Raw genomic sequence first — 22,596 nt, forward strand, 5'->3', positions numbered from 1 at the left:
CTGGCCCCCAATAGTGAACCTATATTTTGTCACGCTGTGCCCGCTATCCGGGCACAGCACCAGTCAGTATATTTTTATTTTGTTTTGTTTTAGTCCTGAAATGTGGCCCATTACATCGCCCCCTTCTCAAAATAGCTCACCAACCGTAAGTGCTCGATTGTCGTGACTTTGACGTTCACAACTGAAGCCACGATGACGGAGCACACGACCCACAACTTTACAGTACCCCCGAGAGCCATCAGCGGGAGTGCGACCATCCACGTGATCTATTAACAACTCATCCCTTGGGCTCTGTACGACTTGTTCGAAGCTCACACTCCGGACTCGCTTTTGACGATGCAGGACTACTTTCGGTGTTTCCGCGTTTGCGCGGGAATAGTTTTGAGAACGTTGCGTACGACGCTTTGCAATGCTTTTGGTGCGCCTTTATCCGGCGTTGAATCTGGATGATCGAAGACGGAAAAAACTTTCCACAATGGCTTGATAATCGAGAGGACATTCACGCCTATCACTCAATCGGAGCATTCTGCGAAAAGTTATGCGAGAACGCTTGAACTGAGGAACGAATGTACCATGTTTACGTCAACGAGGGGTGCCGCTCTTGCGGCTTGGTGCCACGTCCATCTCGCAACGAATGGCAAGGACACGTCGCTGAGTGGATGCTCAGCGAACGCGAGCCAGCCTGAATTAAAAAGTACGAGCGCAGTCTCTACGAGCGGTGGACTGCAGTTATTCGTGGTGCGCCTCGATGGCGTCACAACTGGGCAGCGGAGTCAATCTCCGCTGAATGCCGAGCGCAGGGCAGCGACACATTCGTCTGCACATCCTGTTGCGCGATACTTGTCTCTCACCACCATGAATCACGACACAGTTCCTGGCCGTCTTATCGTTCTCGCTCACCATAATAACATTCGCGTCTGTGGTCGCATGGGGGTAGCGCGACTCCGTGGACTCATATGCCCGAATAACTTCTGAAACGTCGCGTAGAAACGAGGAGTGCGGATCCTGCTCGGGTAGGAACCCAATCCAGCAAAAGCGATACTTGCGCGCGATTGGAATCGCGCGCCCCCCCGTGAGCCAATGGTGCTGCTTCGCGGTGAGGGTCATCGTGACTCAAAATACGAGCCACGAGCCAGTGGACCTGACCTTTTGAATCCAGAAGCGGTGGTGGGGCCTCGAGATGATAACGCTGGCGTCCTGGATGCCCGGACGATGTTGATGAGGCTGTCAACAAGGCTACCGACGCTCAACTAGAAGCTGAGAATGCTCTCGGGCGAGCTGCACAGGCGAAGAAGACCGCAATTGAAATCCGGCAATCGAACCCCGAACTGTTCGACGGGATGGGAACCTGGAACGCAGGCTCTCGGTCATGTGCCGACGGTAACGCAGCCGCGTACAATGTCATCGGCGCGTCAAGCATAGCAGGAAGGGAGGTCGATCTAGGAGCCCTTGATTCCGCTATCGGAACCAACCCGTGAACCGTAGCCGGGAAAAATCATTCTAGCCGCTCGACGTAGAACGTCGGGTGAAGCTGCAACGATGAGGAAAAATCCAGCGTGTAGGCATCGCCGATCGCCTTAAAAACCTTGAATAGGCCGAAGAAGCGTGCCGAGTTTTCTCGCGCCTAGGTTGGTAACTGCTTAATTTCTTAGGCCTTCTGTATATTAAATATTACATGATTACCTCTTTGAAACTTACTTATGTTTTACTACCATGTTTATCTGCACTCTCTTTCTGTTTATTCAATGCAGACTGAAGTGCAACACGTACAAACCGGGTGAGGGCTTGACGTTGGAGAATAATCTCCGACAGAGCTATGTCAACAAGTGGTCGCGCCGACTCAATCAGCGCGTAGTTGGCAGTAGGTGAACGCGTACCCGAAGACGGGTCAATAAGTGTCTGCGCAGTCCATCGAGATAGCGGGGACGCCACGCCACGTGAAGTCAAAACAGCAGACTTCGTTTTGGATCGGGTGACTATATTCGCGCTCAAAATACCGTGAGCTTCCCTCGATCGTTGTTTGTCACGTTCACCCCACCTAGAGTGGAGCCACGAGGCCCCGTGAGGCGACCCACGGCAAGAACAGTAGGAACTCGAGGGTGTCGAGCCGAGTTCACAAAAAAGGTGTTAAGCCTGTTGACGCGTGTACATCAACGTTGAGTGCGAACTCAGCAAGTGGTAAAATGCACTCCAACCCATGCAGGAAGCAGCATAACTCCGAAGAACATATTCAAGGACACGACTCAGGCATTCAATTTGCCCATTCGTTTCCGGATGAGCCGCAATTGACATCTGCAGCTTCGTCCCGAAAAGCTTGAACAGTAACGTCCAAAATGCAGATGTGAATCTGGGATCACGGTCCGACACAATATTATCCAGCAAGCCGGATGGCGAAACACAGCGTCAATAAAGTGCACCGCGGTTTCTGCCACGGTGATCGTAGCGTGAAGATGCACCAGGTGTGTCATCCTGCTGAATCTGTCGACAAATACCAGAACACCCGTTCGAACTTGACTATTGAGGGCGAGCCCGAACATAAAGTCCATCGAAACTGAACGCCAAGCTTCAGGTGCTATCGGCAATGGTCGCAAGAGAGCCTGCGACGATGGAGATGTCTTCACACATTGAAAGATTTCGCATATACGAATCCAGTTGCGTACTCACATGTACATATGAGGCCAGAAGAAGTCGCGAGACACAGCCGCAACAGTCTTCTCGCGGCGTAGGCGGCCACCAATTGTAGCATCGTGATGATCGTGAAGAATTCGAGCAAGCAAATCCGAATCGTTGGTGACGACTGTACGAGGAACATCGAAGTGGTCGATGCTATACAGAAGCCAGTCACCGTCTAAACTGTACCGCTGAATTGATCACGCTTGGTTCGTGACAGAGCACCCAGTGCAACATCACTACGAACACGCAGATAAGCGATACTATTCGCGTAGTCAGGTTCATTCTCGTAAGCAGCGATTATTTCATCGAATAAGCACAGCTCGAGGGAGACCCGAATCAAATTTAGCGATACATATATCGCACATATTCTTCATTGTCATCGTCGTCAGTCACCTGGCGACTCAGCGCGGTCCGAGGATCGTAGTCAGGACCTCGTGATATAGCATACCTTGAAGAAAATGTTATCAGCGGCAATAGGCAACTTAGAAGAGATGCAACTCTGACTAGAGTATGACAATAATTAGAATATCCGCATATAAATATAAACTTTTTGATTAATTATTTTAAATTAAAACCATGCTAAAAAAAGCAATTACACCTGAAAAAATTAGTGAAATTAAATTATTTTCTATTTTAAGTTTCAGAACTATAACAGCAGCCGCTGAAGTTAAGTAAGTTAAACTGGCAACTATTGGTCTTGCCCGGTTTGTAATGCACGACTTAGTTGTACCCCGAAAAGAAGGACAGTCACCGTGACATCCGTTGGGATAAGTGCAGAGTCTTCGTCGCTGTGCGCAGCGATACATGATCGGTATATAAAGCAAAGGTGCGTTTTTAATCGTACAAAGTACGAACGTGATTTCGCTTTCCAAGCAGATGAACCCGGAACTTGATAAGTGCGTAACGCATTGCTAACAACTCCTTATTATGAACTGGGAAGTTCTTCTCCGCTGGCTTCTTCTGCCGTGACTGATAACTCACGATATGATAACGGCCCTCATCATCAAATTGCATGAGGGCGCAACCGATTGCGAAGTCACTTGCATCGCATACCACGTCGAATCGCTTGGAGTCGTCCGGAAGGACAACACTCGGGCTGAACCTAGGCTCCGATTTACTGCATCGAAGACCGTTTGGTGCTCTGGACGCCACGACGATGTGGCATCTTTCTTCAAATGTGACGATAAAGGCTGTATAGAACCGGCATAATCCTTTGCATACTTATGCAAGTAGGGTAATCGTTGATAGAAGGACAAGATCGTTAGCATTGTATGAAATAACGATAGCGTCTCCGCCCGTACCATCAGATCGAGGATTCTTCCGATTCCGGATCACCCCGGAACGGTCTGAGGCGTCTGCCAAAGCCTGATGGCCCCGAGCTAAAGAATGATGTCTCAGGACTCTGTCCTGAGACACGGCCTATGCTTTGCACAGTTCTTACAAATGCTTCCCAAGTTTGGAACAAAGAAGTGACATCCTTTGTACCACCGATGTCGAAATAAGGCATCGATGCAGAATTCTGTTTCGTCTACGATAGGAGTAGCAGGTCACTTGTTACTGCCATCTCCACTAGTCACCTCCAATTGAAGTAAGTTGCGACTTCTTTCCCGCAGTAGACGCATGAGCGTCTACGGAAACATTTGAATTTCTAACACTGCACTGATCCGTGCAGCTGCCAGCTATGCGGCCATACGGACGACGAGCACGGTTTAAGCACCATGCGCAAAATAATTAATTTTAAGCAAAAGTCACATTGCAATAAAATTGGAGTTTAGAATAAGAGCCAGTAGTGCAAAATTTATAGAGAAATACATAATTGTATATCTCTGTCACTCCACATCAGTCACTATTGCGACTGTTGGTTAAGAGGGGTGATGTATTTGGGTGTCCCGTAACATATTTTTATTTAATTTTATAAGAGGAATAATTAGTATTATATCCTATGAAATGAAATAAATAAAGAAGTACACATAATAATCTTTATCAATTTTGACTCAATAAATCCAATATTACTAAATTGGGTGATATTGACGCAATAAGAAATTATGCTATTGGTGGTGCTAGTATGCGTCTCCAGGAACAGAGTAATTCTAGAGTTTGCGCCAAGCGCCGTGTTAGCTCTAATGTTAACATGAGCCTACGGGAAAGGAACTTCGATGCTTTGCGGTGTGCTCCCGAAAAGAAGCCTTCGTTGTCCTCTAAAGGCAACCTAATTCTTTGGTCTGGTATTACCAAAGATCGATACTATACAGTGTTGTTCGACTCATCCAGGCTTCACAAGCCTGGTGAGGACGAAACAGAATTCTGCATCGATGCCTTATTTTGACATCGGTGGTACACCTGTAAGCGGGCGAAGGATGTTACTCCTTCGTTCCAATCTTGGGAAGCATCTGTACAGAATGTGTAAAGCAAAGGCCGCGAGATCTGGCTTGACAAACTGGATGCTTTCCGTAAACGTTCGAAAACGAACCGTAGTCGGTGCACGCTACAAGATGCACCGTTTTTCTGGAGAGGCAGGGTTACCTTGCCTCTCGTGGGGGGACTCACGCCTATGCTGTTGTAAGGGTGCAAGTCATGCTCATGAGGAGGCATATTATTTTAAAGATCCCCATCGGAGAACGCTCATCTTTTGTGAGATCCGCAAAGATATTGAGAACTTTCAATCCTTTTACGAGCGCAAAAAGCGCTCGTTCTCTGATGACCCTCTGTCGAGGTGGATGGGTCACGTCGTACTGTCGAATGAGATCCGGAACGCCGATCATCAGTTTGGAACGAGGTTCTCACCTTTCATGCGAGGGTAGATACCGTTACCAACGAACAAATAATGTTTTTCGAACCCCTTGCACCTCATGGTTGTTTAAAAAGCTTTTAGCACGAAAACTCTTACACCACTCAAATCCGTCAATTAATGTGGAGGAGGAGGGAAAATCAAGTTGCCTCGTTTGACGAACCCGTATCAACATCGTGATTTGGAACTCACCCGTCATTTTTTGAAGAGAACGTTTATCACGAGCTATCCCGTCGCCGCGAGTTAGCAATGATAGCTGATAATGTTTCTCGTGACCAATTGAAAAATTGTGCGCAAGTCGCAACTGATCAACTGGCGAACGAAGGACACACTAGTCTCTTCAAAACGAGCTGGTGACAGCTCGTCAAAAAAAATTTCCTTGAAGAAAGAAGGGATCGTCCGGTTCAAGAGAACCAGACTCTGTCCTAAGACTATCATTTTCTAGCTCGGGACCATCAGGCTTTGGCAGACGCCTTAGACCGTTCCGAGGTGATCCGGAATAAAAAGAATTCTCGTACTGATGGTACGGGCAGAGACGCCTAACACAAAACGTAGGATGCGTTCACTCTACGAGACAGCTTGACCGTGTACGCATTGCAGTACACGATACGGGCCGATATACTTGGGCAGTAACTTACTACTGACCACATTCGCCACTTCATATTTAGATAGGTTTACCGTTGATAGTAGGACAAGATCGTAACATTAAATGATAGAATGATTGCTCCTCCATTTTTGTCCGAGTTCTGTTTCTGTCAGTCCACCGCATCAGCGACGGAATCCTGTACAAAACGGACCACTGCTTTTCTAGCCAGCAGAAAATCACCTGCTGACTCGGTTTTATGTATTTTTCAGTACGACCGGTTCGCACTGCAAATACGTCACAGTAAGAACATTATTGCTCTTACTAATATCATTGACTAGGTGGGTGTACGTGGATGGCCTGAGCCATTCATTTAAATTGATTTATGCTTTATAGGAGCATGCACTGAATTGTTGACGGCAAATTTCAACATTGGCAAGAATTCGTTTTAACTCGTAAATAAATGGACGTATTTGCGTGGTATCGCTTCAAGAATACGATTTGGACATTACAATACTCTGTTGCGAATCTAGGGTCTCGATCAAAACAGATTTTCGGGAAATTCGAAGACGTAGTCCACAGATACGGACTGCGAAATCTCTGCCGGAACATACTGAGGTTATTACGGAGCAAGGGATGAAGCACTAGGTTTTACCCGTTGACAAACTCCGCAAGCAGATATGTACTTGCGGACGAACTCATACTGGCGTGGCCAGTAGAAGTCGCAACTTATCGTGAGATAGGTCTTTTCACGTCCATGATGACCACTTATCAGTACTCATACATGATGCGTAGACGAAAATCATTAAAGGTGGGGATGATGATACGAGATGTGTCGCCAGCAATGGCTGTATAATATAATAAACCCCCTTTCGTGATGTATATCGATCTGTAGAGGATCGATAGAATTTCGACAAACCTTTCAAGGATTGTTGGGATGGGTTTTTTAGGGAATCCATCAACACTTTGAGAGCCTTACCTTGTTCTTGCTCTTCTGACATCGTCAACTAATCTTGACGATGAAAAGTTTATTGTTGCAGCAGTGGCATTCTGCTCAATGTTGATTTGCACAGCCGGCTCGAAATCCGGCAGGCGCGAAAGGAATCAGCGACAACATTAAGTTGTCGTAAATTATGCTCCACAGAGAAGTTTTACTCCGCGAAGAAAGAAAACAATTTTGTAATTCTTTGGGAGATGTGTGGACTGTTTACGGCCGTGCGTAAAGACGCATGGCCCATACACACAATTAACGGTCTATCTCCCAAGATATGACCCTTAACTTAGCCAGTGCATATTACATGACAAGGAGCTCCTTATCATGCACTGGAAAGTTGCGTTTAGCTGGTTAAAGCTGACGAGATTAATAAAAGACGACGCGCTCTGCGCCGTTTGTGTCATATTGCATTAACGCACAGCCGACCGCAAAATCTCTGGCGTCACAAACCACATGAAATGGTCGGTCTTGGTCTACAATCGACAGAATTGGCGATTCCATCAAGCTGACAATCAGCGTTCTATGACCACTTCGCACTTTTCTTCAAGAAAAATACATATACCTTTTTCGCCATAATTGCGTGAGTACTTGTGCAGGTACGCTGCTAAGCCGAAAAACTTTCGAAGTCCCCTGACATCGACTGGCAAAAGCCTTTGTTATCGCCTTGATCTTTTTTGGATCCGAACATTCACCGTGTTTTCCCACGATGCACCCAAGAAGTAGTATTTTGCAGCAAATATACACTTCTTGAGAGTTGCATACAACTTGTGCTTACGCATAAGTGTTAGAGCCTTTCGGATGTGAGTACGATGTATTTCAAAGTCCGACTTTTCGTTCATGGCTCTGCTATAAGCGAAGACATCATCAAAATAACTCGGTCTGAAATCCCGCACCGATCTTAACAGATCGGTTACACATCTGTTAAATGTTTAAGGGACAATTCTAAGTACCTGTGGCATGACTAGCCACTTCCATAGCATACCGCTTGGGGTGCTTACTGCTGTGAACGCGATATCCTGCTCACGCATAAGGATCTGATAGAATCCATCCATCTGATCCATTGATGAAAAGATAATACTCTTTGACATACTGTCAATTATTACGTCTTTACATGGTATTGGCGCTTGGCCCGGTACCGTTGCAGCGTCAATTTATTGATTGCATGCACCATCCACCACCCTCCTGTTGCTTTACGCACACAGAAGGTCGGAGAGCTATTCGGGGAAGTTGATTCCCTCACATGGCCCGCTGCTAAGCGGTCGGCCGAGAAATTGTCGCTCGCTAATACTTTTTACGAAGCGATGGCCATTGCTTCATGACACAGCATTTCGAACCTGAGATTAAATCTATTTCGTGTCGAGTGCATATATCCGGCAGCTTGTGCCATTTCACGGCCTTTTTAGCAACAGCGTCGATCATTGTATAATGTGAGGTAGCTTTGGGGGGTCAAAAAGTAGATATGTAGCCTGTTCCCTTTGATGACCGTTAAACCGGAATAAAGGGGTGACTCAATTTCACATAACGTTTTAGTCTTATGTTGCATAATGTGCTCAAATAGCATCAAGTTACCTAAGGTAATTATTCTCACAAACGCTACAACTTAAATACGAAGTTTATAAGCGAAACAGATACTCGCACGGTACTAGCTCAGGATAGACATCCTTACATTTTATTAAATCCTTATCTAAAGGGGTTTGTCTTCTAAGACTCCCAAGATTGGGACGTCAAACACTCAATCCGAGTCTTCTCATCGAGGACACTTTCATCCATCGATGAGCTGCTGAGAACTATTTCGTTCTCAGGAAATACTATTGCTGACTGAACATCGGCCACGTAGTTGTCATCTCTGACAAGTATGCAGATCCGCTTGACTTTGCTACTACGCAGATCACGCAAGAACCTTTTCGGTTCTAGCGTTGAAAATTGAGTTATCTCCGAAGTTAATATCGGAGGCGCTACTAGATCAAGTATGTAAGCGTCTACACTTGATCCATTATTTACTCTGACATTGAATGTCTCAGTTTTCTCTTTGGAACATTTTTTAAAAGGTACCTCAGAAATTTTGACCTCAAGTTTTTAGGTTCTTATTCCCACAGGTTCTTCGGGGTTTATTCCATCAATTTTTATTTGGGGAGTATTCTCCCCAGCTGCCTCATGCTGTGGTTGCGCTATCACAGCGAGATTCTCTTCGACCGACTCTCCAGTCGATCAAGGACTTTTGCTCTACCTCTATTAGACATGAGTTTCAAACTTTTCTGGATGTTGCTGTCTGAGCAAGCATCCTTGTTTCTTACGACTCACCTGATTCGAGTGGTCGAGCTTCGACGCTGCCTGCGCTTGTGATAGCCGTCAGTAACTATGTCCACGTCACAATGGTGGGCCTTCGACGCTGTCTTTGCTTGTGCGCAGTCGTCGGGATCTAACGTCACAGTGTGCTGAGAATACACACTGAGGTCTTGTGCAGTCATGCTAAACGACCGAACCACAAGTGAGGCCATCGCATTCCCTCGTAGGACATCCACACACTTGTGGACGCTCCAAGACATTCATCAGATGGCCATCTGATGAACAAAAGACAGACATCGTCACGGCTTGATGCTGCCAATTTATACATGGCTCGTATTTTTTGAGCCATGGTAATTTAAGGATGACATCAAATTTGTCATCCAAATCTAGTACGATGAAATCATTATCGTACTGTTTACCCTAAATCGTGTATTGGATACTAGCTACACGTTTCTTTACTGTTCCAGATGTGCCTGTTGCTAGGCGCACTGTTATTCTCGTTAGAGGGATATCGCGCTCAATAAATTTGAGTGTGCGATCTTCTAGCGAATTGGCGCCTAGTAAAATTATTAGATGCAAAACAATCGAATAGAGACTTAAGTGGTAATTAATTTGACAATTTTATTTTCAGGGTGATAAGGTTAACCTTATCCCGTGGGGCAGTTGCACGCAATGTTTGTGTGTGAGGAGCAACTTTCGTCCCAAGACGTGCAAATTCTTTTGACGTTGCCGGATCAGTAGGGCGCTCCGCACCTACTGACTCCGATCGTTTTTACGACCCGCCTCGCCATTGCGATTCGTAGCAGCGTCGGATCCGCGTCCTCCGGTGTTCCTAGCGAGGGGTCGGTCTTTTTGCTCAGTGATTGTAGGCACTGGCTGTGAGGCACCACACTCATAGGCGTAGTGGCCCGTCTTTTGACAAATATCACATTTTTGTAACCGTCTGTAACTTGAAGAGCGAGGTTTCTCGCTCTCTATATACGAAAGATTCATGGGTTATGGACCTCCATTTTCTTGTGTCGTCTCTGTGGACGATATGCACCCAAGTGGACGAAATCCTGTTTAAAACTGAAGTTCTCATGTTCCGCTGTAAAGATCGCTTGTCGAGCGACTCTAATTCTAGCTGGAACAGGTGAGTCTTAACAGGACCGTTTGCAAGACCTTTTATAAACACAGTTACCTGTGTTTGTTCATCTATTGGATGACTAACGATACAACTGAACAGGTATCGTGTATGTTGGGCATAAGCGTGTAGATCACGCTTGCCCTGCTTCAAATTCAGGAGCCCGGCTTGAGCCCTGAATTCGGCACGTGGCGGCTCTAATATTTGTCTGAGCCGGGTCATTAACGACCTCATACGACCTAAATTCCAATGGGTCGTGAATGTTGAGCCCAAGGCCCAAGATTTGGCACGTCCGGCTAATTGGACATGCCAAATTTCATTTCGTCGCATCATCACTGATACGACGAGCTTCCATGGCATTGTCTCATTCAAGAAACATCTTCAAAGGGAGTCGCCCTCGACTGCCTCAAACTTCGAGATTTCTAACCATAAGCTTTCGGGTCGAAGCGGAAGCATTGGACCATTAGCAGCACGTAAATGCTGCTGTCTTAACAGTTCCAGCTGTCGAGTACCCTGTTCTCTCAACGCCTCTGTGTGTTGAGAGCATTGCTAGTGAAGCAAGGCTAATTTTTCTAGGGCCCCGTCGAGTTCGTGTTGAATGAGCTCGGCTATGGCTGCATGCTGTTCGTCTGTGCTCAGAGTGAACAGCACAGCGCTAACGGCTGGATGCTGGTCATCTGTGTTCAGAGTGAACAGCATAGCGCCAACGGCTGGCCCGCCTTCGACTGAACTCATTCGTTCGATCGTTCTCCATTCAATGTCACTCAAATGAGTAAACCTCTAACGCGTTGCGTGATAATCTTCTTGAGGGGCTTGATCCATCATGTACATGTCGGATGGAACGTGCATGGGCCGTTGAATGGACTACGAAGTGCTACCAGGTGTAACGCGGCAACTTTCACTGCTACTGATAAGTACTAGTATACCTTATACTGGTTATAGTTGAGGTGAGGTGCCTCGAAACTTCACGTAAACAAAGGTAAAGAGGAAAACCTCTGATGAAGCTAAGGGTCTTTAGCTTTAAAGTCCTAGACTAAGTCTTTAGAATAGAGAAAAAATAAATCTGTATTAACATATTAAGTTTTCTACGTAACGCTCTTCTATCTACTACTGAACTTGTTATATTAATATCTAAGTATGGCGCCTCCTTGCGCACCGCACAATCGTGTCTTGTAACCATTAACGGGGTTGATTTCGACTTAAATTAACCAATCAATAGAGCTCCTGTCTTCTTGCATCAATAAAACGAAATTTGGTGTTATTGGAACTATTTAAGTCAAAATTAATAAAGATAATCATTTTGTTTTTCTTTCTTTATTTCTTCTTTTACGAAATCATAATTGTTATTCCTCTTATAGGAAATAATACCTCATGTCACGATATCTGATGCACTAATTCTGCTAATACGGACATCTTGTCTGTGGTCTCGCATGGCAATGTTGTGGTGCAATTTGGCTTAATATAAAGTGCATACCGATCCGACAGTGAGATCTGCGCCCTCGACTTGCCGTGAGAGGCAGGGAACTGTGATCTCTTGCTTGCAACATTGCTCGTCCATGGCGAGTGAATTGCGCATTTCTATCAGGTGCATTCAAGTCCCACGGTGTGCAGCAAGCAAATTTGTCAAGTATTTAAATAAAGCGGGTCTTGCCCGATCAAATCGTCAATGCAGCGAGGCCGTCGACCTGGACGGCCTTAAAGCAAGGATCCCCTAAAGACCAGTGTCTCGCCGGAGCATATTATTGTGCACATGGCTACAATAACATTGCAAAGACGATGCCGTAAATCGAAACAAGTCAAGTGCTTTTTCATCCAACATTTCGAATCGGAATAAAAACCATTTTAAGAAAGTTTAACACGCTTAATATTTAACAGAATCGTACTATTTATTACATGTTATATGAAACTCGAGTCATGGTGTGAGAGCTTTCGCAGTTCGAATGAGCTCTGAATGTTCTTCGTGGAAGGGTCGGGCAACGACATCTGTATAAGAACTGGTATGCTTTTGTTTTTCGAGTTCGTATTGTTTTTCACTGAACGACAAGGCGCCTCGCAACGCCCTTGCAACACCCGAACGGGTGGCGTCTTCGAGTCCATTCGTCGTCGGTCTCTCGCGAGTATCAATCGCCGTGGCGCTGGCAAAGAAGACTGCTATTACGACGGACTGGACAAATGTCGTGCGCATGCTTGATGTAGCTTTACGCGAGTGAGTTGCTTTGTACGGAAAGACTACTTGTGGCCTACGTAGGAGATTGTGGAATGAACATACGTGGCTGTATCAATAAGAATACTCGAAAATCACCAATCACAGTCCAGGATTAAGCAGCCATGATAGATACGCAACACTTGTCGCGTCCCGACAGTATTACGACATAAATGCTGTTGACAGCGCTTCTTTTAAAGAAAAAGTTCTTTTCATAAAAGTCGGGTTCCATATCGAGCTCTTTATTGCAATTCCAGCAAGTCTCCATGACTTTGCCTTCTTCGTAGCATGCGATTGCGCTGTGGAATCGACGTCTGGCCCTGTAAGACAGGCTCATAGATGGCTTATAACGACGTGGTCAATGAGATAGAAATTTATGCTCTCAAGCAATCTGCGCGCTCGACTTGCCCATAGAGGCAGACAATTGTGATTTCATGCTTGCAACATCGCCCGTTAATGGCAAGTATATCGTGCAATTCTATTAAGTGCGTTCATGTCCTAGGTGCGCAGCGGGCAAATTTGTCATATATTTTGATAGAGCGGGACATTGCCCGAACAAATCGTCACTGCCAAACAGCGGCCGCATCATGAAATTACTAAGCGACATGGACGGCCAAAGAGGATCCAGTTTAGACCAGTATTCTGAAAGTGTCTTGCAGGAAGAATACTATTGTTGTGCACATTGCCACGATGGTATTGTAAAGACGAAGCCATAATACAAATCTTTATCTTGCTACTATTATAAGAAACAAAAAGCTCGAGAAATCCCACTATACGGATTTTCTTACCTGCTTACGATTTGCATCAGTGTATCTGAGTAGGGGCAGTTTAGTTTTGACATAAAAAAACGTTTGTCTAATCAGAATGGTGCGATGGGACAAGACGCTTAAATCAGTCAGGTCATTCGTGTGAATGCTCTTAATCTCCATACGTTTCCCTCGACTTAGTGGCACTTAGAGGATCGAGTGTAAGCAAAAAGCCATTTAAATAAAAGTCTACCACACTTTAAACTAAACACCAAAACGTCTGGTTATACTATTACACGTTATCTTAAAGGTACATTTGTGTCGGGTTATGGTGTGAGAGCTTTCGCAGTTCGCACAAGCTCCGGATTTATTTCATGAAGCGCGCCATCAAACAAAGTAGCAACGGAATTAGTAAGACCTTCGAGATCAAGTCGATCTTCATTGAACGCCACGGCACCTCGCAACGCCCTTGCAACGACAGTAGGGGTTGCGTCCGCACTGTTCGGCTCACGTCCCGTTGTAGTTGGACCCTCTAGAGTTTCAATCGCAGTGATACAAGCACAGAACATTGCTATCACGACGGTCAGGAAAAATGTCGTGCGCATGCTTGATATATCCTTTCGTGAGTGAGTTGCTAAGCACTGAAAGATTTCAAAGGCTCTTGTGGTCTATGGAGTAGATTGTCGAATGAAGAAGTGTGGCCATATCAATAAGAATACTCGGAAATAGCCAATCCTTATCCAGGATTGAGCAGCCATAAAAGAGCAGTAACACTTGTCGCGTAGTAGAGTGTAGTCTTTCGCCTTTTTTTGTCTCTCTTTCATCGTTCTTTTATCTCGTGACACGGTGTGGTGTGCTTGTATTCGGAGCAGAAATAAGGCACACGTTGTAAAGAGCTCCAGCTCTTTTCCCCTACGCTTGGAATCCAGTCAGACACTTGAATGCATTTGAGTTTGATTTGATGCAGTCACGTTTAATCACTGCGATCGTAGCCTTTGATTTTAGCGTGAATTACAGTTTTCTCGCTATCCGGGTCAAGTCTTTAGCGAGCAGACGATGCATCTCAAGATATTTCGAGACTGCGCCTTGTCTGCTGCGGTCTGTCATCTTTTCCTATCATGTCGTCTTGTCTCTTGTCCATTCCGTCATTCGCGATACTGCTAAAATATTTGCGTCTGCAATTCTTCCAATCGGATAAAGCCGGTCTTTTCCTCTTATAAGCACATACTTTCCAGCATTACACCAGAGGTCGAGTGGTATGCATTACATTGCAGCCTTACAGCTCGTAGTATGCGGACTAAACTTCTTAAAGTAAGAGGACAGTTGACTTCAACACAGCGTCCTGACGTCATTCGTAGGAAAAATCAGATTAACTAAAAAATCAAATGCCACGAGAAATGGTCCAATCCAATGACAACTTACCGGACAAGCGCGAGTCCATGAATCACGGTGGCAACTGACGCTGTCATAAGAGGCAACAACGTGGTATTTGCCTTCATCGGCCAATCAAGGCAATGGTTTGTCTTTTTTTTTTACCACCAGTGAAAGGTTTTGCCATTCTCACCAAAAGCCGCGAAGGCTCAAAAGCATTGCACTCGTTTATTTCTCGGCGAAGAAAGCAATTCAGGAATTTATTTTCGTTCATTTTACGTGTTTTGCGAAGCAGCAACGGCCCATAGGGTCAACTCATGAGTTGAAAAAGTAAAAATTGTATAAGAAGGTCTGACAGTGGTTTTAAGATAAGTGCAGCTTGCAATCTCAACCACCAAGAATTAGATTTAAAACGTTGCGCCATCGATTGCAGTTCTGGAATCGGCACTATTATCTTCTTTTTCATTCAATTTGTTTTACATACTTAAACTTTGGGTAGCTTGGTGCCGCCGACAACAAAAAATCAATCTTCTGTGATTGATAATTCTTTATGTTAAAATATGAAATGATTCTAGGAAGGGCGACATTTGTCCGCAGTTTCTAACGCGTCTGCGAGGTGTACAAGTCAGTTTCTTTTGCTCAACAAAGTAATCATCAGTATCTAGTGCCACCAAGGCGGGAATGCAGTGGTAAGATCGATTTTATGTGATAATATATATTATTGCCGTGAACATTTCTGTAAAATTTGGTCTCTGTGAGTAGTCGTTTGCATTAAGTCCATTTCGTCAGGTCTCGTTACTATCGTAGTCGCATGTTGTCGTAGAGCTCATTCGTTAGAATGCATTCACGATGTCACGAAATCAGCGCATTCTTTTGAACGCAGACGTCCAAGTTGCGTCGCAAATCCTGCGTTCGTGAGACATCAGCAAGTGATAAAGGTAACAACATATTGCAATCTCCTCAACGTGAACCCATATTCAATAAAAAAAAAAAATTATCAAAACGGAGCCATGTTCAATTATCAAGGTAATACCAAGTCTACGATCTTAATGTATCCATTTTAACGTCCATTTTTACGCGAGAATCGTCACTTCCTCGACCTTCCTCGTCTCGCACGCGACTCCGTTCCTCGCAAGCTTCCCAATCCTTTCGTACATCTTCGAGCACCTCTTCAATTTCCGTAACAACTTGCACGTCTAAAGGCTCGGTATCATTAGGAAACACAGCCCTCAACTCTCCGTACGAATCCACTAGAAATTTGTCAAAATTCCACGTTGGAGCCACCGAGACACTGTATTTGTCGGCAATTTTTCTAAAAAATGGGTGGGCAGTATCACCACGTACGTGTGCCATTGCGGCGATTGGAAACGTGACGTTTAGAGCGGCATATCGTTGCAAAATGGTTTCTATGGTGCCTGGTTCGGTATTCCCAAAGTCATTCGATGGCACAGCAACAACGACGAGTCCTTTTGCATTGTATCGTTTATGAATTGTCTCGAGTTGTTGCAATTGACTGGCATAGATGCATTGAGACGCTGTGTTGACAATAAGCGCAGCTTTCCCGCCAAAATCGCGAGGGGTGAGGAGACTATGAAGGGGCTGGAGCGTCTTAAACTCAAGCACATTGGAAAAACCACGAGAATTCAATGAAAAGGACGAGGATGAAGGCGTTGCAAGTGCAGTAGACTGCGTCGTGTGGCTGTATCGCCGCGTCAAGAGCGGAAGGACGTGGCATAGCACACGACGACGAGTTTCTATGGTCATCCGACGTTTATGTGGTACACATCATATTGCGAAGGTGAAGAGAGGGTTACTGTGATTGGATAAAATCGTACCATACTTCTTTTCGATGATTCGATCAAATCGTTTTTAGAAGGTTTTACTATGATTGGATAAAATAGTAGCAAGATTATAAGGAGCTTGTGAGTTTTTTGGCGGGAACGTTGAATGGACCCGCCGTCACCTTCTTCGTCTCGCGCGGTTTCTGCGACTGCTGGTCGTGACGAGACTTTGTTGGTGGCAAATGCATCAATTGTGGCATCTGGTCTTGATAACGTCAGTGATAGTGATGGAGAGAATCAGGAACACAAACGCCGTCGTCTTCGACGTGGCACCACTGCCCCGCCAGTCACTACACGACCACGACGTGCATCTACCGACGACAAGGATGCGTTCGTAATGAATCCATATACATTAAATGAAGAGACCGACAATGATATCAATGAAGAGATTGTGGATGAACTTGATATTCAAGAGCGTGAGCGGCAATATTTTAGTGAAGACGAGCTGGATGACGACATGGATGGCGAAGATCTGGACGAACATGCGGAAAGGTATACAATAAAAACTTGCTTGTCTCAACTCGTTTAACATTCGTCTGACTACTCAATTGTATACTACAATCTAGGGATTATCGTGTTATGGAGACATTAGATCAATACGATCCGTCCATGCTTGATTCTCGCGAGTACGACCCAATGGATATGACAACACGACGTGCCGTCGAAGTCGAATTAAATCGACGAAATGCACGTCTTGGACGTATTGATCAAGCATTTCAAGACGATTTTGAAACCGAATACAACGATTCCCATCGTACACGTCCTTTGTCTCACCCAACAACTCGTCTCGTATCCTCTCTAGAAGAAGACGAAGAAGAACTACTCAATCTCGAACATTTTGATGTTCCGCTTCGTGAATGGATTGCCATGGAACGACCGCGTCAAGAAATTAAACGTCGTTTTCGTCACTTTCTCACAACGTTTACCATTTCTCCAGGCAATGTCCTCTACCTCAATCACATTCGTCACGTGGCCCAAACCAATCAACAATCCTTAATCATTGACATTGGTCATATCATTCAAAGTCTATCCCTTCTTGCCGCATGGATCGTCGAAGCACCCAGTGAAATGCTTGAAATTCTCGATGAAGTTGCATTGGAAATCCTTCTTTTGTATTTTCCGTATTATCAATCCATTCATTCCCATATTTACGTACGAATTCGGGATCTTCCAAGTACGGAACGGCTTCGTGATTTACGAACTGCCCATTTACACTTTTTAATCAAAGTTTCGGGCGTCGTCACTCGTCGAACGTCGGTCTTTCCTCAACTTGACCGTATTCATGTTACGTGTCCCCATTGCCAAGCTCGTTTGGGTCCATTTCTTCAGCCAAAACACCAGGAATTTCACGTTCACGTGTGTTCCGAATGTCACTATCAAGGCACATTGTTAGTCAATACACAATACACTACGTATCGCAATTTCCAGAAACTTACGCTGCAAGAAGCACCCAATGCTGTCCCTCCTGGACGTGTTCCACGATCGAAAGACGTGATTCTTGTTGCCGATCTCATTGATACGGCACGTCCAGGGGATGCCATTTCCGTCACGGGTATTTATTGCAATACATGGGATCCAACGGTACCCCTTCGCAATAATTTTCCCATCTTTTGTACCATTATTGAAGCCAATTATATTGAACACCATGCCAATACAATACCCACTATATTGTTAACCTCCAACGATAAGAACGACATCCTTCAATTAAGTCAACGTCAAGACATTGCCAAGGAGATTATTCAAAGTATGGCGCCATCCATTTATGGCCACAATCATGTCAAAACAGCATTGGCCTTGGCATTGTTTGGAGGACAAGCGAAAGTGATTAAAAATTCCCGGGTACGTGGGGATTTAAATGTATTGCTCGTAGGGGATCCCGGGACGGCCAAGTCTCAATTTTTAAAATTTATTCAACACACAGCCCCCCGTGCCGTGTATACCACCGGAAAAGGTGCGTCGGCTGTGGGATTAACCGCAGGCGTGACACGAGATCCCTTGACCAAAGAGTGGGTTTTGCAAGGTGGAGCGTTAGTGTTAGCCGATCAAGGTGTCTGTTTAATTGATGAATTTGATAAAATGAATGAAATTGATCGTACGAGTATTCATGAAGCCATGGAACAACAGAGTATTTCCATTTCTAAAGCAGGCATTGTGACGTCGTTACAAGCTCGATGTAGTGTCATTGCCGCGGCGAATCCGATTCAAGGACGGTATCAAGCGGCACGAACCTTTGCCGAGAATGTTGAATTAACGGATCCTATTTTACAACGGTTTGATCTTCTTTGTGTATTGCAAGATTGTGTGGATCCGATCAACGACGAACGATTGGCCGAGTTTGTTGTATCGAGTCATATGAAGAGTGGGGCTATGGTGGAGGAAACAGTACAATCGATGAAGGAGATAAAGGGACTTGCACCAGAGGTGTTGCGTAAGTATCTTGTGTATGCCCGTACGTATATTCATCCCGTGTTGGGGAGTAACGTGGACACTACAAAAGTCGAAGCTTTTTATGCGCAATTGCGTCAAGCATCGCAACATACGGGGGCAGTGCCCGTGGCGGTACGGCATTTAGAGTCACTCTTTCGTATGGCCGAAGCCTATGCGCGAATGCACTTACGAGCGACGGTGGTGGATTCCGACGTGGCTTTTGCGATTCATGTCTTGACCGAGAGTCTTTGTAAAGCACAGAAATATACGTTTCAACGACAGTGGCGACGACTTTTTCGTCCATACTTGATTCATCAAGACGATCCTCCGGTTGTGTTGTTGCTACATGTGTTGGAGGAATTGTTTCAATCGGCGCATGCGTACGCGCAATTACGACGGGATTCACGTCGCGGTGCGACCCACGCGTCGCCGACGGTCGTGGTTTTGCGAGAGGATTTGGTGGCCAAAGCAAAGGAGATGGGGATTGACGATGTCGAGGCGTTTTATACGTCGACCGCGTTTCAACGTGCGGGGTTTCGCATTGATGCGACTGGTACTGCGATTGAGAAAGACGTGTCATGAAGGTTTTGGCGGGAACGGGGTTTTGGCGGGAATGGGTTTTGGCGGGAACGAGTAGGGGAGAGAAAGAAGGGGTTTTATAATAAGATACCGACCAAATAGAAGGCGTTGTGGGGTGTGCGTTGCTTTTTTGGAGGAAGACGTGGACGGGAGGACTTGATGGGGACGTTTTCGAGTGGACGGGAGCGGGAGGGTTTACGATAGAGATGCGAGAAACGGAGTGGTAGTGTCTTTTATTACGAGATTGGCGGGGTCTATTGCAATAAATCGAAGAAAAAACATTAATGTTGTTAGCTTCTTTTCTTGACAGTGGTATCCATTAATGAAGACGATTCCTTAATCGGTTTTGAGGAGAAAAGAGTGATATTTAGTGCCAAAGCGGTAATGCCATTGGCCTTTGACAGGAAAGAGGAATGTTTGTAATGCCTTTGTAAAAGACACGGGTCATGGAGGCAACGCTTTTGCCGTTTGGATCTGAAGGAATATTTTAATTAGGGCGTAGTTGCCGAATATTTGATTATTTGGGATAAGTGACTTGATAAGGAGTTATCTTGCAAAATTGAACGATAAATGGTGATAGAGGCGATAGAGGCGATTTGTGCGCATTGATGTAATGTTGTCAAGTCGCCGTGAAAGCTCGTATAAATCCCTCATTGACGTTATTGGCGTTGTAAATTGAACGAAAGCGACTGTCGAATATTAACCATGGTTGTTGGCGAAAATTAATTAATATTAATAAAAGAAAAGGTGTTTAGCCACTGTTGCCTGAAGAAAATGTTTGTCTTAAGATGTTTGCATCCACGACGGCAACTTGTTGTCTCGACGAGGCGTTGGAGATGTTGGACGGACGTCTAGCGTTGCTTCGTGGCTTGAAAGCTCCGATATTGGCTGAACAATGGCACGACATGGCAGAATTGCCTCTTTTGGGAAGGGAGTGCCCATGGCTTCACGTGGCCGAGTAAAAATTGGGAAACAAATGGCTTCCTTGTTGTTGCGTGGCAAATTCGAGTTGCCAAAAAGCAAAATGGCAAGTATCTGAAGTATTGCCATTGCTACTAGCGCTCCACCCTCAATAATTAATATAAGATTGTCATGGCAATTGCACTGCTGTCCGCGTGTTTTGCCAAGAATTGCCGTCATGGTGCCACTTAAAGCAAAGATACATGCGCGACCAAGTCGGTACCGCATGAAGCCAAAAAAGAAGAAAAAGAGCTCCCATGTCGTTTCGCCAAACGCAAGTAAGAGGCCAAAGCACACGCCTAGGAAGCAGAGACATCCCAATTGCGCTTGGCTCTCTACAGAATCGAAAGAAAAATTGAGCGTCTTAAAGCCAATACACGCGACGACAAAGAGCATGAGGCCGACGATGACGCTCAGAGAGCGCAACAAATTGATCGGAGAGAGCAACGTCATGGCGAGAGACTAGAAGAATGAAGAACGAGAAAGATCCGAGAGTCATGCTATAAGAATAGCTCGGTGGCGTTAGAAATCACCGTTTTATTTAAAGAAGTAGTTGTCATGATGGATGAAGAATAAGGAATTTTGGTGTAGCAAATAATCGGCTGTTCGAATTTCCGTTTGACTGTGGCTGCATGTGTGCACCACATCAACCCGTTTTAGGTAATTACAAAAACGTCCAAAAATTGTGAAATACTTCAAAAAAAAAACGAATTCAGCGGTTCATTATTTCTCGTCTTCCAATAATTGTCTTAAGTCTAAATTTCAAAAATATCAAAAAAGGCCCATCTTGTGATCATTCTCTCTAGTAGCCATGTCCCGCGGTTCCTCAAACGACGCATGCGTCCGCCTGTACATCTTTAAAAGGTGCTGGCCACTCGTGGTGGGCAAGTATTTGGCCGGATTTGTCTCCGTGACACAGCTCGGAAAACACTCGACTTGACACGTAAAATTGGGTTCATAAAAGAACGGAACCGAGTAGCGCTCTTTGCCCGACTGATTTACGACCCGATGCAGCGTTGACTTGAAGATTCCATTCGTAAATCGCTCGGCCATGTCTCCAAGATTCACTACGAATGCGTCCTGGCGTGGCGGGACCTTGATCCACTGGTTTTTATAGAAAATTTGCAGGCCTTCCGACAAATCTGTGGACAGCAACGTTAAAAGTCCATAGTCTGTGTGAGCTCCTGCGCCAAACACGCCATTGGCAACATCCGACTTCTCTGGAGCATAGTGCAGAAGTCGTAACGCGGCCATGGGCTTGTCAAACATCCCTGGCTGATCAAATATTTCCGCTTCTCCAGCGGCTTTGGCAAAGAGTTGGGCTACTTTATAGCCAAGCTCGCACATGGCTACATAGTAGGTAGCCATTGTGACTTGGAAAGTAGGAAACTGTGCTTTGTCTGGGAATATATTTGGTCCATGGAGAGGCAGCCCCATCTCATCGCTGTCCATGGGTACATGACGGCAAATGTAATAGCCCTCCTTTGTATCTCCTCGTGTCTGTACTTTCGGGTTTAACGTCTCCTCGTTCATCTGAGTGTACCCTCGCATGTATTTATTTGCCAACACTTTTCGCTTATCTACAAGTGGCTGATTAAAAAACGTAGCCATCTCCGTGTACACCTGTGAAATGAGCACACTGGAGATGCCGTGGTTAATTAAATAGAAGAAACCAACGTCGGTGCAGGCGGCACGCAACTGTTCTGATGCATTAGAGGAGGAGAAATCGACGATGGGAAGCGCTAACATATTTTGATTTTAACTAGTTTTAACATGGTAGTAAAGTAAAGCTCGTCAAATGGCTACACTTGCAGCATAATCTAAATAAAGATCGCATTCTGATAAATAACTATTTTCTGCCCGCACCTTTGCGAGTTAAAACTGTTAGCCACTGTATGGTGGAGGTTAAGTTGAAACTCAAGCAATCTCTATGTGCACACGTTGGAAAAGGGATTGAGTAACCTCAGTTGAAATATTGTCTCTTTAGACTCGAAATTCTTAATCTACCCCTACTTTTTCAAA

General features: G+C 45.2%; 6 protein-coding genes across 6 annotated transcripts; 1 reads left to right on the forward strand and 5 right to left on the reverse strand.

Annotated features, from left to right (window-relative positions):
* Nucleotides 1–12,359: 12,359 nt before the first annotated feature.
* Nucleotides 12,360–12,632, reverse strand: CCR75_002280 (uncharacterized protein; the record flags this gene model as incomplete). Its single annotated transcript, XM_067960378.1, has 1 exon — nucleotides 12,360–12,632. The coding sequence occupies one exon, from the start codon at nucleotides 12,630–12,632 to the stop codon at nucleotides 12,360–12,362; it is 273 nt and encodes a 90-aa protein (XP_067818695.1).
* Nucleotides 12,633–13,722: 1,090 nt separating this feature from the next.
* Nucleotides 13,723–14,001, reverse strand: CCR75_002279 (uncharacterized protein; the record flags this gene model as incomplete). Its single annotated transcript, XM_067960377.1, has 1 exon — nucleotides 13,723–14,001. The coding sequence occupies one exon, from the start codon at nucleotides 13,999–14,001 to the stop codon at nucleotides 13,723–13,725; it is 279 nt and encodes a 92-aa protein (XP_067819022.1).
* Nucleotides 14,002–15,805: 1,804 nt separating this feature from the next.
* CCR75_002278 (uncharacterized protein) lies at nucleotides 15,806–16,531 on the reverse strand (the record flags this gene model as incomplete). The annotated part of the gene is made up of 1 exon (XM_067960376.1): nucleotides 15,806–16,531. The coding sequence occupies one exon, from the start codon at nucleotides 16,529–16,531 to the stop codon at nucleotides 15,806–15,808; it is 726 nt and encodes a 241-aa protein (XP_067819021.1).
* Nucleotides 16,532–16,714: 183 nt separating this feature from the next.
* Nucleotides 16,715–21,059, forward strand: CCR75_002276 (uncharacterized protein; the record flags this gene model as incomplete). The annotated part of the gene is made up of 2 exons (XM_067960374.1): nucleotides 16,715–17,100; nucleotides 17,175–21,059. The coding sequence occupies 2 exons, from the start codon at nucleotides 16,715–16,717 to the stop codon at nucleotides 19,615–19,617; spliced, it is 2,829 nt and encodes a 942-aa protein (XP_067819037.1). The 3' UTR covers nucleotides 19,618–21,059.
* On the reverse strand, nucleotides 20,398–21,027 carry CCR75_002277 (uncharacterized protein; the record flags this gene model as incomplete). Its single annotated transcript, XM_067960375.1, has 1 exon — nucleotides 20,398–21,027. The coding sequence occupies one exon, from the start codon at nucleotides 21,025–21,027 to the stop codon at nucleotides 20,398–20,400; it is 630 nt and encodes a 209-aa protein (XP_067819038.1).
* Nucleotides 21,060–21,345: 286 nt separating the features above from the next.
* CCR75_002275 (uncharacterized protein) lies at nucleotides 21,346–22,323 on the reverse strand (the record flags this gene model as incomplete). Its single annotated transcript, XM_067960373.1, has 2 exons — nucleotides 21,346–22,018; nucleotides 22,196–22,323. 2 exons carry the CDS (start codon nucleotides 22,321–22,323, stop codon nucleotides 21,346–21,348), a joined length of 801 nt encoding a protein of 266 aa, XP_067819040.1.
* Between the last annotated feature and the right edge of the window lie 273 nt (nucleotides 22,324–22,596).

The sequence above is a fragment of the Bremia lactucae genome, linkage group LG13, assembly GCF_004359215.1.
Source record: "Bremia lactucae strain SF5 linkage group LG13, whole genome shotgun sequence".
NCBI lineage: Eukaryota > Oomycota > Peronosporomycetes > Peronosporales > Peronosporaceae > Bremia > Bremia lactucae.